Source organism: Oryzias latipes, chromosome 20 (genome assembly GCF_053564925.1).
Source record: "Oryzias latipes strain Hd-rR chromosome 20, Olatipes_Hd-rR_3.1".
NCBI lineage: Eukaryota > Metazoa > Chordata > Actinopteri > Beloniformes > Adrianichthyidae > Oryzias > Oryzias latipes.
The window spans coordinates 4,469,409-4,484,290 of NC_136256.1; the positions used below are offsets into that span (position 1 = coordinate 4,469,409).

Genomic DNA, 14,882 nt, shown 5'->3' on the forward strand with positions numbered 1-14,882 from the left:
CCAATTAGCGTTCTTTCTTATTCCTGCTAAAGTTTTATTTTCTTTCATCTTGCTCTCTAAATAATTTCCCAGAAATGCCGTTTTGGAGCTGCTCTGTCCATTTGTTTCATAAAGATTGCTGTGTCTCCTGTCCTGAAAGCTGCTTCACATGTGAAGGTCTGAGCGGCCGAGCTCTGATCTGGCCTCACCTCCGGTGCTGTCGATGGCGTCGCCCTCCCCCTCTAAAAGATACAAAGGTTTGATAAGAAGAGGCGAACGCTCAATGAAATGAAAGGAGAAGAAAGGATCACAGACCGTAAGGATGAGCGCTGTCCTGAGGATGGTCTGATGAAGACGCAGAGACGAGGAGTCAAACAAGGAAAAGATCAGACTCTAAGATCATGAAATAAAAACTTCTAGGTAATATTTTCTCCTGTTTTCGTTCATTCCCCCCAGAAACAAAAGGAGCAGCAGAGAACAGAGAAAGAAAAGTGTTGAATTGACCTGGAGTAAACTCATCTTCCACCAGCGGAGGCAGCGGGACGGCAGCTGAGCAGAGAAACACAAGGCCTCAGTCACATGGCTGATGATGAGGATGCTGCCCTGGTCACCATGGCAACGGGACAGACAGCAGCCACTCAGCCTACTTCTGAGCAGACACTTCCAAACTCTGACGTTCGGATCAGTGAGTTAGCAGAGTTTTGTCTTGAGCAGGAACTGAAAACTCTGACTGCAACAGTTAATGTGACCTTTTAGAAAACACCTGCAGAGGATCTACAGTTATAGAAAGGGTTCAGATTCATTACATTCATTTTTTTAATGCAGAGCAATCAATGGCTCTAAAGCTTTAAAAGGCGGAAAAATAATTTTGTTGAAAAGAAAAAAAACATATTTAAACTTCTACACTTTTTTCTTCAAAATATTAAGTTAAAAACTCATTGAAGATGACTATCAGATCTACCTTAAAAAGCCAAAGCTGAATACCAGCTCTTTGTCCTGTAGGTGGCGCTGGCCTGTAAAATCAGTGTTTCTGGCTGGAAAAGGTTTGAGCGCTGTGGCTGAGAGCAATGGGAAGTCATTATATATACTCCATATGTGGAGAATGTTCAAATAAAGATACATGAAAAAGCCTTTTTCACAGACATCCTGCAGGAAACCACAGTTTAGTTAGTTAGTGTCAGCAGCCAGGCTCTTCTGGGGTTTGAACCTTCAACATTGTTTCTGACAATCTGTTGTTTCCATGCAGGCAGTTTCACAGCTGAACATGATAGACGGGACAGGGTCCTGGCCTTAAAACAAAAACTACTTTAATTATCGATTTATTTCCGATAATACAATTTAGCTTTTTTTTTTTTTTTAATTACCGGTATGATCGTTTTAAAAGCTGAATTTTTCCAGTTGAGAAGCATTCCTCGACTTGATTCAAATGTTTTTGCAGAGTTTCCGGAGCAGAAGCTTGTCCTGGTTTTTCTCCACTAAACTAGATTCAAATCCGGTTTTTGTTCTCAAACAACAAAAACAGCAAAAGCTCAAAATGAAACGTTCAGAAACTTTACAACGACGAGTCAAGGCTACAGACGGAGAACATGAACCCACCTTGAATGTCAGACTCCACGTCCTGAGATCCAGATGCTGAAACAGACAGAAGTCACTGCGTTACTGTCGTCATGGTGATGAGTGGAGTATCCTCAAATATGTCTTTAAACATTAATAATCTTAATAACAATATTCACAATAGTGTCAAAAAGGATTTCATTGCTCCTGGGTCATAAGCATGGGGGGGGGAGGTGCACATACCTGGTGGCTCCTCCCCAGAGGGCGTGGTCTCAGCGGCAGCCTGTGATGGATGGTCTTCCTCTTTCTGATAAAAGCTTTCTGGAGTTTCTGTGGGTTCTTCAGGAACGAAGACAAAAACCACCAACAGTTGAAGACGTTACTAAGCTGCAGATCAGATGGAAGCACTTAAATGTGTCGCTCACTTGTTCCCTCCTCAGCTGACTCTTCCTCAGTCTTTGATGTCTTCAAACCTGTTCAAAGACACAAACCAAAGGAGAAACTCATGAATGTGCTTTCTCAGTTCTATTCAGCCTCTCATTGAAGAACTGAGACCGCGCAGGAAGAACAAAGCAAACGTCAGTCCAAAAATGCCAGCAAGTCATTTGTTTCTGTTTCAGCCCCTCAGGTTTTCCTTTCCTCAGGTCGTTTGTTCTTTTTGAGAAGTTTCACTTCAGATGATGTAAAAACAAAGATTTTAACTCCAGATACCAGATACCATGACTCAACTTCAAGATGTCCCCTCATAATTCCTCATAATTCCATCCATTCTCCAAACCTGTTGAATCCTTTCAGGGTCATGGGTTGCTGGGGCCTGTCCTAGCTGCTGTTGGTCAAGGCAAGAGTCACCCTGGACCGTCATTCCATTCACTTTTTATTTTAACAACCATAAAATATATATATTAGTTGATCCTCAACTCATTAAAATCTTTTACCTTTACATTCTGTTTTTCTTTCACATGTTCTTAATGGAAATTTGTTTTGGATCCAAAGGTTGAGTAAAGTAAAAGATCTTCAAAGGTAAAAACCTTAAAAGATTCTTTACAGGTTTGAGGTTAAATTTCCTGTAGATTTCATCTTTCTGATAGTGTTGTTCTGATGGGTCAGAAATCCTGGAACCACAGCAGAACTTTGAAGCTCTGGGTCTTTTCTTCACGTCTTCTAGTTGATGTATCACAACCAAACAATAAAGATCCTGGTGAATTTTTCTTTCTCGATCTTGGATCCAGTTCAGCAGATAAAACCAACCTCAGGAATGCCACATTAAAGCAGACCAGACACCATGGTTCTGAATGTTCCTCCCCACTTTGTGATGCTTTTGGTTTCAGCTCCGCTGCCTGTTCATGGCTAAAGTGAGAGGTCTGGAGGTAAGATTTTGTTTGCATTTTTGTAAGACAAATAGGCTGGTGTGGCTGTAGATTCTGTGACCCACACAGGAAGTTCATGTTAGGACTCAAGTCCTCTGCATTCATAGGAGAGAAGCTCATTGCCCCCAAATGGGAGGACAGGGCTATAAGCAACGATGGAACATTTTTGGGGGAGCCGTTTGCCCTGATGTAGGGAACCCCGCCCACACTCCAGAACACAGACCCCCCAGCTCAGATGTTATAAACTCCCCCACCGCACAGAAAGTGAGCCACCAGATCTAGAGTACAGGTTCTCCACCGGACACCCCAGTGACACCCGCACCAGCCACTGGCCCATCCAACCCAGGTCGTGGTGGGAGACGGGGTCCAAGGTGACCACCGTCCTCCTGGTGTGTGTTCATATGCAGTTAAAGTGGGGCCAAGACGGAAGCTTCCATCCTCCAACGGCGGCATCCGATCACCCAAACACTCCCTCCAAAGGGCCCTGCGTGTGTGAAAGTGTGCTTCCTGGTGACCGATCTATAGTGTTTGTGTTACAAAGAGGTGCTTTTAAAATTGGTGGTTCCCTTCAGTGACGGACCCAAAGACTTCTGTAGAGGAAAAAAAAGCTAGTACTCCTTCTACTGGTCAGAATAACCATTCTTGCTCTGATCCCTTTTTGTTAAATTGCAAATTATTCAATTATAAATTGACCAATCAGATGCCTCAGTAAAAACGTGTGGTGCCCGGTGATTGACAGATTGTCCTGAGTGGAAGGGGTGTGGACTTCCAACAAGCTCACTCCTCATGGGCAACAGTAGTTGCCATGGAAACGACGATTAAGTTTGACTCAGACTATTCACTGTCGCCTGAATCCAACATGGCGACGTCCGTAACGCACAAAAAAGGCGACTGATTTGGCTTCATTTAGCTGGAGTTGGAGGGAAGGCATTTTCTAGGATGACATCACACTCGCTCAGTCCAGTTCTCTTATACATCCAATAGAGTCAAAAATATATTCAAACCTTTTAATCTGAGATAAAATAAGAACATTTACGTTCACAAGTATGGAGTTTAAACATGAAACCAAAGAAAAGTTAAAGCACTAAAATTGGAAATCTAAATGATGAAAGTCAATAAAATAAAATAAAATAAGGTTCCAAAGAAAGCTGATATAAGCATATGTTTAAAGTGTCACTATATAATATAAGAATTAAAAAAGGGATTAAACTGTTAGTCCTGAAGGAGTTTGAACAAGGAACAGCTTCTGCTGGTGAGATCTGGTATAATGAAGAACACGTATAATCAGATTGATCTGCATTCTTCTCTGTTTTTCAGTTGTTTAAAAAACCTATTGAACACAAACACAAAATTATAGGAGTAAAAAACATGAATAAAAGCTCATTTCACTCAGAAGGAACAGTTTTAATGAAACCAACAGATGAAAAACTGCATAACTGATCATAATTATGACAGCTGAGAAAAAAGCGCTTTGACATCAACTTTGAAAGTTCATTAATAACAGGAAAACGTTAAGCGATTCAGAGTTACTAAAATAAAATGCAACAGAGTCAAAAGCACAAACCTTTACAAAAGTCTGTTTTCCGTTGAGGGAAGCATGAACACACAACAATCAAACAAAATGAGGCACGACACTGTGGTGTGTGAGACTGAAAGTGTTTAAGAAAAGCAGAAAGGAAAGTTTAACAATTGCATGTTTGTGTTGCACAAACCTCTTTTCATTTCCCGAAAAAAAAATCCATAAAAAAAACAAAACCCAAAACACTTGAATTGTTCCCATCCATTCATTTTCTTAACCCATTATATCCCTTTTGGGGTCACGGGGTCAGCAGAGCCTGTCCTGGCTACTGTTGGGAGAAGGCAGCATACAGAGCCACACAATCACTCCCGTACAGACTCACACATGCACACCTCAGGCTAACTGATCAACCTTTGAAGCATGTTTTTGGACTGTGGGAGGAAGCCAGAGTGCTCAGAGAAAACCAACGCTTGTACGTGGAGAACCTTTATTTTTCCTTTACATAAAAATTGATCATTGGCTATTTTAGAAAGAAAAAGTTTCATTTATGCAGAGTAAAATTCAAACAATTGGAGACAATATTTTCACGGAAAAACGTAAAAAATTATCTTAAAGAGATCATGCAAAATCAACTTTTTGAGCTTTTAAATTTATTATGATGTTCATAAACAACCCCAAAGCAGTTTTTGCATTTCTGAGCCTTCCTCTAAAAACTGCGCCCTGAGCACCAGCCCCTCCCAATCAACGACAACAATTGGGTTCTCACATTGTGACATCACAAAGTGAGGAACAGCCCCTTCCAGGAAGAGTCTGTGCTGCCAGCACCACCCCCAGACTAACACACACACGCACACACACATGTTCTCCATGGAGCTAGCTTACATCGGCTAAGTGCCTTAATTTTCTATGAACAATATGCACATCCATCTTTGCAAAACTTCTGATGTTGTTTGTTTTCGTGGGTTAAATGCAGACACGCTGATGAGGCCGACTCCCGGGGGACGTCATCAAATGGGCGGTACCCACATGGAGAGAAAGGCGGAGCCTCAGAGATAGTCATTTTACTTCCGGGATGGAAAAGAACTTCAGGAAAAAAACTCAAATTTAATTTTAAAAATTCTTTCGTGTGTCATAGGTAACATAATATCATATATATGGGTATAGTTTATTCTGAAAGGCTTAAGAAAAGCACGATACAGGACCTTAAAATGAATGGATATACTAATGAAAAGTCACAAGTTCTTCTTTTCATTAACATTAAATAAACAAGCATTCAAAGTTTAAACACGAATAAATAAGATCCGATTTTTACAGATGACATTTTTTTTTCCATAAAAGGTGTATTGATGTTTTCATATCAATTGATTAATTTATTAAAAGCTGATTTACATGAAAATGTGTGTAGAAAAATGAAAAACATTTAGCTGCATTTGATGCCTTTTTTCATCCCTCAGTTTATGTGAAACAAGTTAAAATAAATTCCATAAAAAAACCTTTAAAAATGCAGCTTTAATCAAACTTGCTTCAATGAAATAAATAAAACACCACAATCTAAACACACAAAAGGCCAGTATGATCACAGCCTAAGCACCAAACTAGCAAATCAACGTGATCAATATAAGGTAAGTGTTCCTGCTTACAGTCGAGGTTTCTCTTAGTTTACAGACGTTATTAAAGTATGTTATAATATATTTCAGTGCTTCAAGTCTCAACACCTCATGGTTCCTTCTTTTTCAAATTCCTCTAACAAATCGACATTTATCAAAATTATAGATTAATCAAATTTGCTACTATCTAAATTCAAAACTACAACAAAGTAGATGTCTGTCACAGAAAAACAATGGAAGCAAAGGAATAATAAATAAGCAAATAAAACTACCCAAATCTGTGGGGTTTTTTGTCCTGAACCTCTTTACTTGGACCAATGATGAAAAGCTAACAAGTGATGTGTGACCAGACTCTAGTCTCAATACTTTCACCTGATGCTTCAAAGACTGATTCATCAAAGTTCGTCTGTGCTTCTGTGCCTGGAGTGTCCTGCCCCTAACTGACCAGCCTCGAACTAATCTCTACCAATAATGCAGTTGCTACAAAAACCAGTCCAGTTTATCAAGTCTTCTCAGAGGCTGCAGTTATGACAGCAAAGACAACTTCTTTTCTAAACAGGAAGTCTCCTCGAGCACCTTCTGCTTACACCCCCCCCCCCCCCCCCCCGTGGTGCCAAAGAAGGTTTGACTTGATCAACTGAAACAGTTAATCAACCCAACCAGGAGAATATAAACACTGTCAGCACAGCCTGTGGTTAGCAGGTTCCTGATGTCATTTAACTAAACTCAGTCATCTGAATTTGCTGTGTTTACATTTTGAAATACTCCAAAGATGGCTGCCATTTCCCCCACAAATCCATTGTAAAAAAGTATTTTAATTATTTCAGAGGTCAGAGGGACGTGTCTTTGGTGTCTTGAAATTCACCAAAGAGCAAATCTAAACTTTGTTTGTGTATCAGAGGAAATTTCTGATTTGCATAGTTCATACGCTGTATGCTAACATGCTAGAATTAAGATTTAATGGTTTATTGTTTTAATGGTGAAGGAACAGCTTAAGAGGGTCTTTCTGACATTTTGGGAAGTTTGTTGACATTTTAGGACTTATTAAAGTTTTTGCTCCAGACCATTTATGTAGAATCTGTTAAGTATTTGGTTTCAAATGGAACCAGTTTTGCAGCTTGAAGTGAGGAGATTTGAAGCCCCTGTTAAAGTGTGATCTGTTTTCTTTCTTACACGCTTGAATCCATGTTTAGGTTTCAACACTGTGTGGGTGGCGATGCCTATTACAGCCTTTCAGCCAAATGTTCTTCCCGTCATTCTGGTCTGATGGACGATAAGACTGGACCTGTATAACTGGTTTGAAAGTTCTCCTACATAAGTAATTTTAAGTGAAGGACAGAGATGGTGTGCACATACACAACAGCAGAACATTGACACATAGTTGGGCTGTGAAACTTGGGCCATTTCTGAATTCTCTGCCTCCTCACCAACTAAAAAACAATATAGTGCAGGACAATCTAGTGCCCTGGATTTTATATGCAATTCAGACACTATGCTCACTACTTTTTTTTTAATGGGTAATATGACCTCACAGATGTCCCAAAGTAAAAACCTAATAAGTTCAACTATTTACTAAGACTATTTATGAATTCACTGTTCTGATGATAAAAACTTGGAAGGTTTATAAGACATAAACCAAAAAAATAATTTTGACATGAAAAATTGTTCAAGTGCAATGCCATGTGGTTTGTATCCGCTAATCTAGAGAGCATCAATACAGAACCACTGCAGAGGTTCTGGAAACCTTTAGGGCACTGGATTTTTGAGTCGGAGAGCTCTTGGTGAACGCACTACATAATGAACCATGTAATGAGTAGTGAAGGAATTTGGACACTACTTTAGTGTGGATCTCCTTTAACACCATCTATGAGGTCATCACTTTGTGCGGCTTCGTCATTTTTTCTTCTCGTCTCTCCTGAGAGCCACAGAGCCTCGTTTCTCCATCTCGGAAGTTTTGTTTTTCCTGTCCATCGTCTCATGTCTCTTAGCGTTGCTCTCTGGAATTTCTCATCGGTTCTTTCTTCTCCCACTGGGCTTTCTCTGAAACCATTCTCTGCCTTTTCTTCATCAGCTCATCTCTGGAAGCTTTCTCCCGCTCTAACCTTTCTGTTGCTAGTCTTTGTTGTTCCCGTTCTTTAGCTATTCTCTGTTTTTCTTTGACCGATCTCTCTTCTGCGACCCTCGCCCTCTCTTGGTTAATGCGTTCCTTCTCTTTAGCAGCTCTTTCTAAACTTTCTTTCTCCATTCTTTGATTTTCTGCCTTCATTTTGGAATTTTGTTCCCTTTCTTTTGCGACACGCTCTCTTTCCAGTCTTTCTTTGCCAATTCTTTCTTTTTCTAGCCTTTCCTTGGAAACTCTGTCCCTTTCTTTTGCAATGCGCTCTCTCTCCTGTAGTTCCCTAGCAAGTCTTTCCCTCTCTTCTCTCGCCCTCGCTCTGGCTATTCTTTCTTTTTCCAGTCTCTCTCTTTCTGCTCTTTCTTTGGCAATTCTTTCTTTTTCAAGTCTTTCCCAAACAATTCTCTCTCTTTCCAGGCGTTCTTTCTCAGCTTTCTCCTTGGCAATCTTATCTTTAAGTCTTTCCTCTTCAAGCCTTTTTCTCTCAGCCTTCTGTTGCTCGATTTGTGCCCTTTCTTTTGCAGCTTTCTCATTTTCTATCCTTTCCTTCTCTGCCTTCACTTTTTCTAACCTTTCCCTCTCCAATTTCTGCTTTTCTAATTTCTCCTTCTGAGCTCTTTCCTTTGCAATCCTTTCATTCTCCAACTTCTTCAGCCTTTCCTTTTCTAGCCTCTCCTTTTCTAGCCTCTCCTTTTCCAGCCTCTCCTTTTCCCGCCTCTCCTTTTCCCGCCTCTCCTTTTCCCGCCTCTCCTTCTCCAGCCTCTCCTTCTCCAGCCTCTCCTTCTCCAGCCTCTCCTTCTCCAGCCTCTCCTTTTCCAGCCTCTCCTTCTCCAGCCTCTCCTTCTCCAGCCTCTCCTTTTCCAGCCTCTCCTTTTCCAGCCTCTCCTTCTCCAGCCTCTCCTTTTCCAGCCTCTCCTTCTCCAGCCTCTCCTTCTCCAGCCTCTCCTTTTCCAGCCTCTCCTTCTCCAGCCTCTCCTTTTCCAGCCTCTCTTTCTCCAGCCTCTCCTTTTCCAGCCTCTCCTTCTCCAGCCTCTCCTTTTCCAGCCTCTCCTTCTCCAGCCTCTCCTTCTCCAGCCTCTCCTTTTCCAGCCTCTCCTTCTCCAGCCTCTCCTTCTCCAGCCTCTCCTTCTCCAGCCTCTCCTTTTCCAGCCTCTCCTTCTCCAGCCTCTCCTTTTCCAGCCTCTCCTTTTCCAGCCTCTCCTTTTCCAGCCTCTCCTTCTCCAGCCTCTCCTTCTCCAGCCTCTCCTTTTCCAGCCTCTCCTTTTCCAGCCTCTCTTTCTCCAGCCTCTCTTTCTCCAGCCTCTCCTTTTCCAGCCTTTCCTTCTCCAACTTCTCCTTTTCCAGCCTTTCCTTTTCCAACTTCTCCTTTTCCAGCCTTTCATTCTCAGCTTTCTCCCTCTCACTCCTTTCCTTCTCTTTCCTCAGATGCTCTTGAGCTTCCTCCAGACTCCTCATCTTCAGAGTCCAGTCAGCCTCCCTCCGCTCCTCCTCCTCAGCCAGCAGAACTCTGATCTCACTCAATGCGATGCGTGCAATCCTCTTGGCCTCCATTTTCTCGTGGATCATTCTCAGCTCTTCTTTTAAAGCCGAGCGCAGCCTGGAGCCTCTTATGTGGTGATTTTCTGAGGTTTGAGATTAAAGGCCATCAACAGTAGATCGGTCTTTACTGATTTATCACCACAACTTAGAAAATCTCTAACTCACGCCAACCATGAAAATGTTAAAGATGCAATACATCCTTGGAGGAGTTACCATCTTCATTCACAGGGATTTATGCAAAAAATGTTTTAAAATGCCTTCATAATTAGAAATGTATGTAATTATTCAGACCTTCAACTCCGTTAGTGGTGTCACACATCAAATCCAGTGCCGCACAGTCATTAGACGATTCCATGCACGTGCCACAGAAATCAAAACCATCATGGCTGTAAAGAATCGAGTAGCAGGTGCTCTGCTTTAATACCTTTGGTTGTGTTCGTTCCACCTGCAGCTTCTACTGAGACCAAAAAAACATTTTGTTCAGAAGATCAGCTCACATTACTTCTTTCTCTGAATCCTTTAACATCAGCAGAAGGACTTGGAAGGTACCTTCAGGGGACCTTACATCTGGATCACTGACCACCGCAGAGTTAACTTCTAGAACGACATTGAAGTGTTTGTCACTAAAGCCTACAGGTCCATAACTCAGATTAGATCACCACAACATGCAGAAAGGACAGAAGTCAGCTCAAAAAAAGGTCCTGTTGATAAACATCCAACTTCATTCAGAAAGAGCTGCGATATCTTCAGCCGTTTTACAACTTTAGACTCACACAACTAGGACTTTAGGACTTTAGGACTACCAGCAGATAGTTTCATAAAAAGATGAAAATAGTTTTTGCTTGGAGTGAAAAGTTATGGTAGATAGACCTTTTCTCGATAAGTCTTGGGGTTGTAGATCTGCTTTGACGATATGGCCAGAGGTATTATGTGGCTCTTTGATTGTTTCAAACATAGACCAAATATAGAGAACTGGAGACAGCCGAGAATGATGTCACCCATAGAAAACCTCCGTCTCCAGCGAAATTAAGCCAATTCAGTGGCAGTTTTCTGCGATACATGCGCCGCCATATGGAGCCACTTGACAGTAATTGGTCTGAGTCGGTCTTGGTCATTTTTCTAGGGCAACTTCTGTCGCCACTCATGAGTAAGCTTTTTTCAAAGTACACACCCTTTTCCAGTGAAAGTCGCTAGGAAGAATCTGTCAAACGTTTGAGGTGGGGGCCAGCGGGCACCACACGCTTTTACTAAGGCATCTGATTGGTCAGTTTATGACTCTAATAACTTGCGATTTAAACAAATGTAATGAAAAAAAAATTGGGTTAGCAAGAAGATGTTAAGAAAAAGATATTGGGTGAAGAATGGTTATTCTGACCAATAGAATGACTGTAACAGCTGAGTAACAGCTGTTTGTTTCTCTATAGAAGTCTATGGGATTTTGGCTTCTTAGAACCAGCAGGCACTTCCTGCTGGGAACGCCAGGGAGGATGTGCCAGTCTTTCCAGTTCGTATTTACAGTCATTGGTTTCAAACCTGCAGTGCAAAATGTTTGTAAAGCAGCAGTAATGTGTGTGCGTTTGCGTGTTTGTGTGTGTATATACTGTATAGCAACCAGAAAGTCAAAGCAGAACTATTCGGACAAAACTACTGGACAGAAATATTCATATTAGCCCTGGCCATTAAATACCTTCTCGTACCTGCCAACACCAAATTTGTACCAATATTATTGTAAACATGGGTAAAAAAGACACACTCCAAAAGATGAGTCTCATGCAGGAACACACATGCACACTCCACAGTGAGTGTACCTCTCTTGTTCCTGTCTTTTCTCTGGTCTGCAGAAGCACACAGAGCGGTCAGCGGTCAGTGAAGACAGCAGACATACAAACTCATGCAACAAGTAAATAGACACCTTCATTTCAATGAGTTTTGATTAAAACATCCTGATATGTTTTCAGATGTGTAACATTTACGATGCAATTATTCTTTCTCAATTCCAGGTGGCCTTTTATTTTAATCATTTATGAAGAGTAGCCATGCCATGAACTGTCCAAATTTTGAAAGGGGTTGTATTGTTGGGGAATCTGAGGCTGGACTTAGCCAGAGAAAAACTGTCTGAAGTCCTCTTGCTTCTCTTAATAGAATTATAGTACAATTCAAACATCGAGGAAAAGAACCGACAGATCCTCATCCCGGCTGATCTGGGCCCTCAAAAAGGAGGCTTGTTTGAAGAAACAAATCCCGTTTGACAATGCGCATGAGTTCAACGCCACAAAAAGGTACGGAGTTAAAAACTGCAAAGGAAATGTCTACTAAAGATGAAAGTAATCAATGGGTATTAAATAAAATGTTTTGGAAACTAAAGGTGTCCATTTTCTTCTTCCATGTCTGTGTACAAACGCATGCTCAGTACCTTTTCCCAGCCTTTCTCTCCTCACAGCGTGGCCTCTTAACTTCCTGTCGTCTGAGTCAGCAGACAGAGCAGAACGGTCATGAAAGCATCGGACACATGAGCTCACAGTACAGAAGGGAAAACCTGAATCTCAGACAGGAAGTGAGGTGAATGAGTCATTGACTTCTTATCTGTACACTAAATATGATCAATGTAAACCAGAGGTTGTTTATTGGTTAGCTCCTATCGTCTCCCAGAGGTACATTTTAACAGTGTCAAAACTCTTCCATAGCTGTGTTTTAGCTGTTGTTGTAGTTTATGTCTGAATATTGTCCTCATTAATTTGTTTTTATTGCTTTAATCCACTCCAGCTTCGCGTATTTCTGTGTTCAAATATTTCCTTTGTGTGACCTTAAAGAAAAGAATGTTCGAACATCTCTGTACATTATGTACTGGACATTTTTTTCTGTGAAGCATTTTGAGAATGACAAAAAAGTGAAATTGAAATATTTATCACTTACATAACTAGAATGAGGCTTGAAAGTTATTTATTAAACTAAAAATGTAACAGAATTCTAAGCAAAATGGAGTTTCCCAGACGTCAAATGGCCGATGAATGTGTAAAGTTTGTGAGCGCACGAGTGCTCCGACCGTCAGCGGCGTGCACAAGGCAAAAACGGGTTAGAGGGGATTATCAGTCAGAAGCTGATGTTGGACCATTTTGACTGCCATGAAGCTGAAGCACAAAGATTCAGATCCACCAAAGCTGTTTAAAAAAAAACAGCGATTCTAATCGATTTCCTCGGTTAATTTTCCTTTTATGTCATTTTTTGTAAATACACATCAGTTGATGTCATTTCCCGAAAAAAAGACATTTCCTTCTCCAACTTTCTTTTTGTCCGTTTATGTCTGAGTGGTCTGATAATGGTGTGTGTTTTGTTTATGACTTGATGTGTACTGATGAAATGCTGTTATCATATATACGAGTTTGTAACCAAATACAAAATTAAGGATCCTAGTAACTGTTATAACAAAGTCTGTAAAGCAATTCCTATTCCTTTACTTAATCTTATTCATAGTACATTTCAATACAGCAATCAAACCACAGAGTTGAACATTAATGATTTCCCCTTAAAAGATAAAAAATGCAACAGTAAATCAGTAACTCAAGCCTTTAAACAATACATGTCCTGTAACTTTAGTACAAATAATAGACGCGACCTAGAAACCACCCTGATAGTAAATTCTCTTTATACACAAAATAACACACTAGCACCCTTAAATGAAAGAAACGCATTTTAAAGTAATATCGTAAATTTACTCTGTTGGAGATTTTTTTACATTAAAGATTTACGTTTCAATCTGAACCGTGTATTTTCTGTTCATCTGAAACCGAAACATTAGAACATTTCTTTTATAGTTGCAACCAGATAAAAATCTTCTGGACTGATATTCATAATTAGTCATCATACAAAGTTTTTAATATTCCCTCTTTCTCTTTACCTGATGTTCTTTTCTTTATGGAAAACCTGGACACGGAAGTTTCCGATGTCATCAATCTTGTTATTATTTTGTCAGAACACTTTATTCATTTATGTAAATGGAAAAAAACCCATGTGCTCTATGTTTAGTATCTTTTTGATTTATTTTTCTGATTCAAACAAAAACAAGAAAAATACAGTAATTTATCAATATATATCAAAACCTTTATTTTAAATTGTTGCCTTGCCTTCCTGCCTCATCCTTACCTATTTTTGTTTTGTTGTATTTTACTTTATTTTTTTGTATGCGCATTTCAAATGTTTGCTCACCCTAAGTGTATTTGAATAAAAAAAATTTTTAGGCAATTTTTTTTTCATTTCAACTTTAATGACACATCATTACTTGTCTATTAAATTCTGTTACATAACCACAATTGTGTGAAGGAAATTGGTTTTATTCTGAAAAATACTGGTGGCTCTCAACCAAAGAAACTGACCAGAGACAGTCAGGTTTAGAGTCTATGGGGAGGCTGGACCTGTGCGGCGTTCACCAGGATTTCCCACTGAAGCAGGAACATGAACATGATCTTATTCTGACACAACCACAGCTTTTAGACTCTACAGCCCATTTTAATCACTCAGCTGCTGTGACTTCAATTGGCGTCACAGATTTTTATTTATTCATTTCATTTTAATCCTGTTCAACTATAAGATCTGCTGCAGGTCTGATTCCCATTTCCTGCCTAAATCTCCCAACATCTCGCCGTTTTCCACAATTGTATAAGGAGGTAAAACATTTTACATCATTGCCTTGTAAGTAATAAACATTACACAGAATAAAGCAAGAAATCCTGACTTAGTGCAGTTAAAAAAATGATCTTTTTCTCAGAGAATGTCCTATCTGTGAGCTGTTTTTAAAAAAGTCTGAGGTTCTGTTAGCTCAGCTGCTGAGGAAAAACGCGTCTCAAACACCGTTTCTTCAGAACAGTTAATGACATCTTTACATCCCTGTTTTCTTCAAAACATTGACAAGAATCACCCAAAGATAACTTTTTTCTTTTTTTAACAAAGAATTTATGCAAAAAACATCACGGAAAATAATTTAACACAAAACAAAGCCCTCTTAGTGTAATTATACAAAGTAGCAGCTGTGTTCCTAATATAGACGTGGTTCCATTTTTGGTAAAAATCTGAAATCCTAACATTTGAAAACAATTGCTTAAGTTGTTTAGTCCTTTTTCATTTATTATAAGCATCAATAAAAAGACTACAAACAGTTTCCTAACATAAAGTTTATGATTCAACTTTCAGAACAGACTCAAGCAATT

The 14,882-nt window shown here is 40.0% G+C and overlaps 2 protein-coding genes across 12 annotated transcripts in view; both read right to left on the reverse strand.

The window, feature by feature from the left end:
- The window catches only part of unm_hu7910 (un-named hu7910), a 37,593-nt gene that overhangs the window by 7,553 nt on the left and 15,158 nt on the right, over positions 1–14,882 (reverse strand). For all 11 annotated transcript variants that reach the window (XM_078938895.1, XM_011488612.4, XM_078938894.1 and 8 more), the window contains 6 exons: positions 1,959–2,006; positions 1,777–1,872; positions 1,576–1,611; positions 484–528; positions 295–324; positions 189–221 (listed from right to left, as the gene is read on the reverse strand). In XM_078938895.1, the coding sequence (XP_078795021.1) occupies positions 189–221; positions 295–324; positions 484–528; positions 1,576–1,611; positions 1,777–1,872; positions 1,959–2,006 (288 nt within the window). The remainder of the gene's footprint in view (positions 1–188; positions 222–294; positions 325–483; positions 529–1,575; positions 1,612–1,776; positions 1,873–1,958; positions 2,007–14,882) is intronic.
- LOC144981327 (uncharacterized) lies at positions 4,284–11,544 on the reverse strand (the record flags this gene model as incomplete). Its single annotated transcript, XM_078938918.1, has 4 exons — positions 4,284–9,764; positions 10,106–10,135; positions 10,231–10,278; positions 11,490–11,544. Coding segments are annotated over 4 exons (1,887 nt in total), but the record flags the coding sequence as incomplete, so codon positions are not given.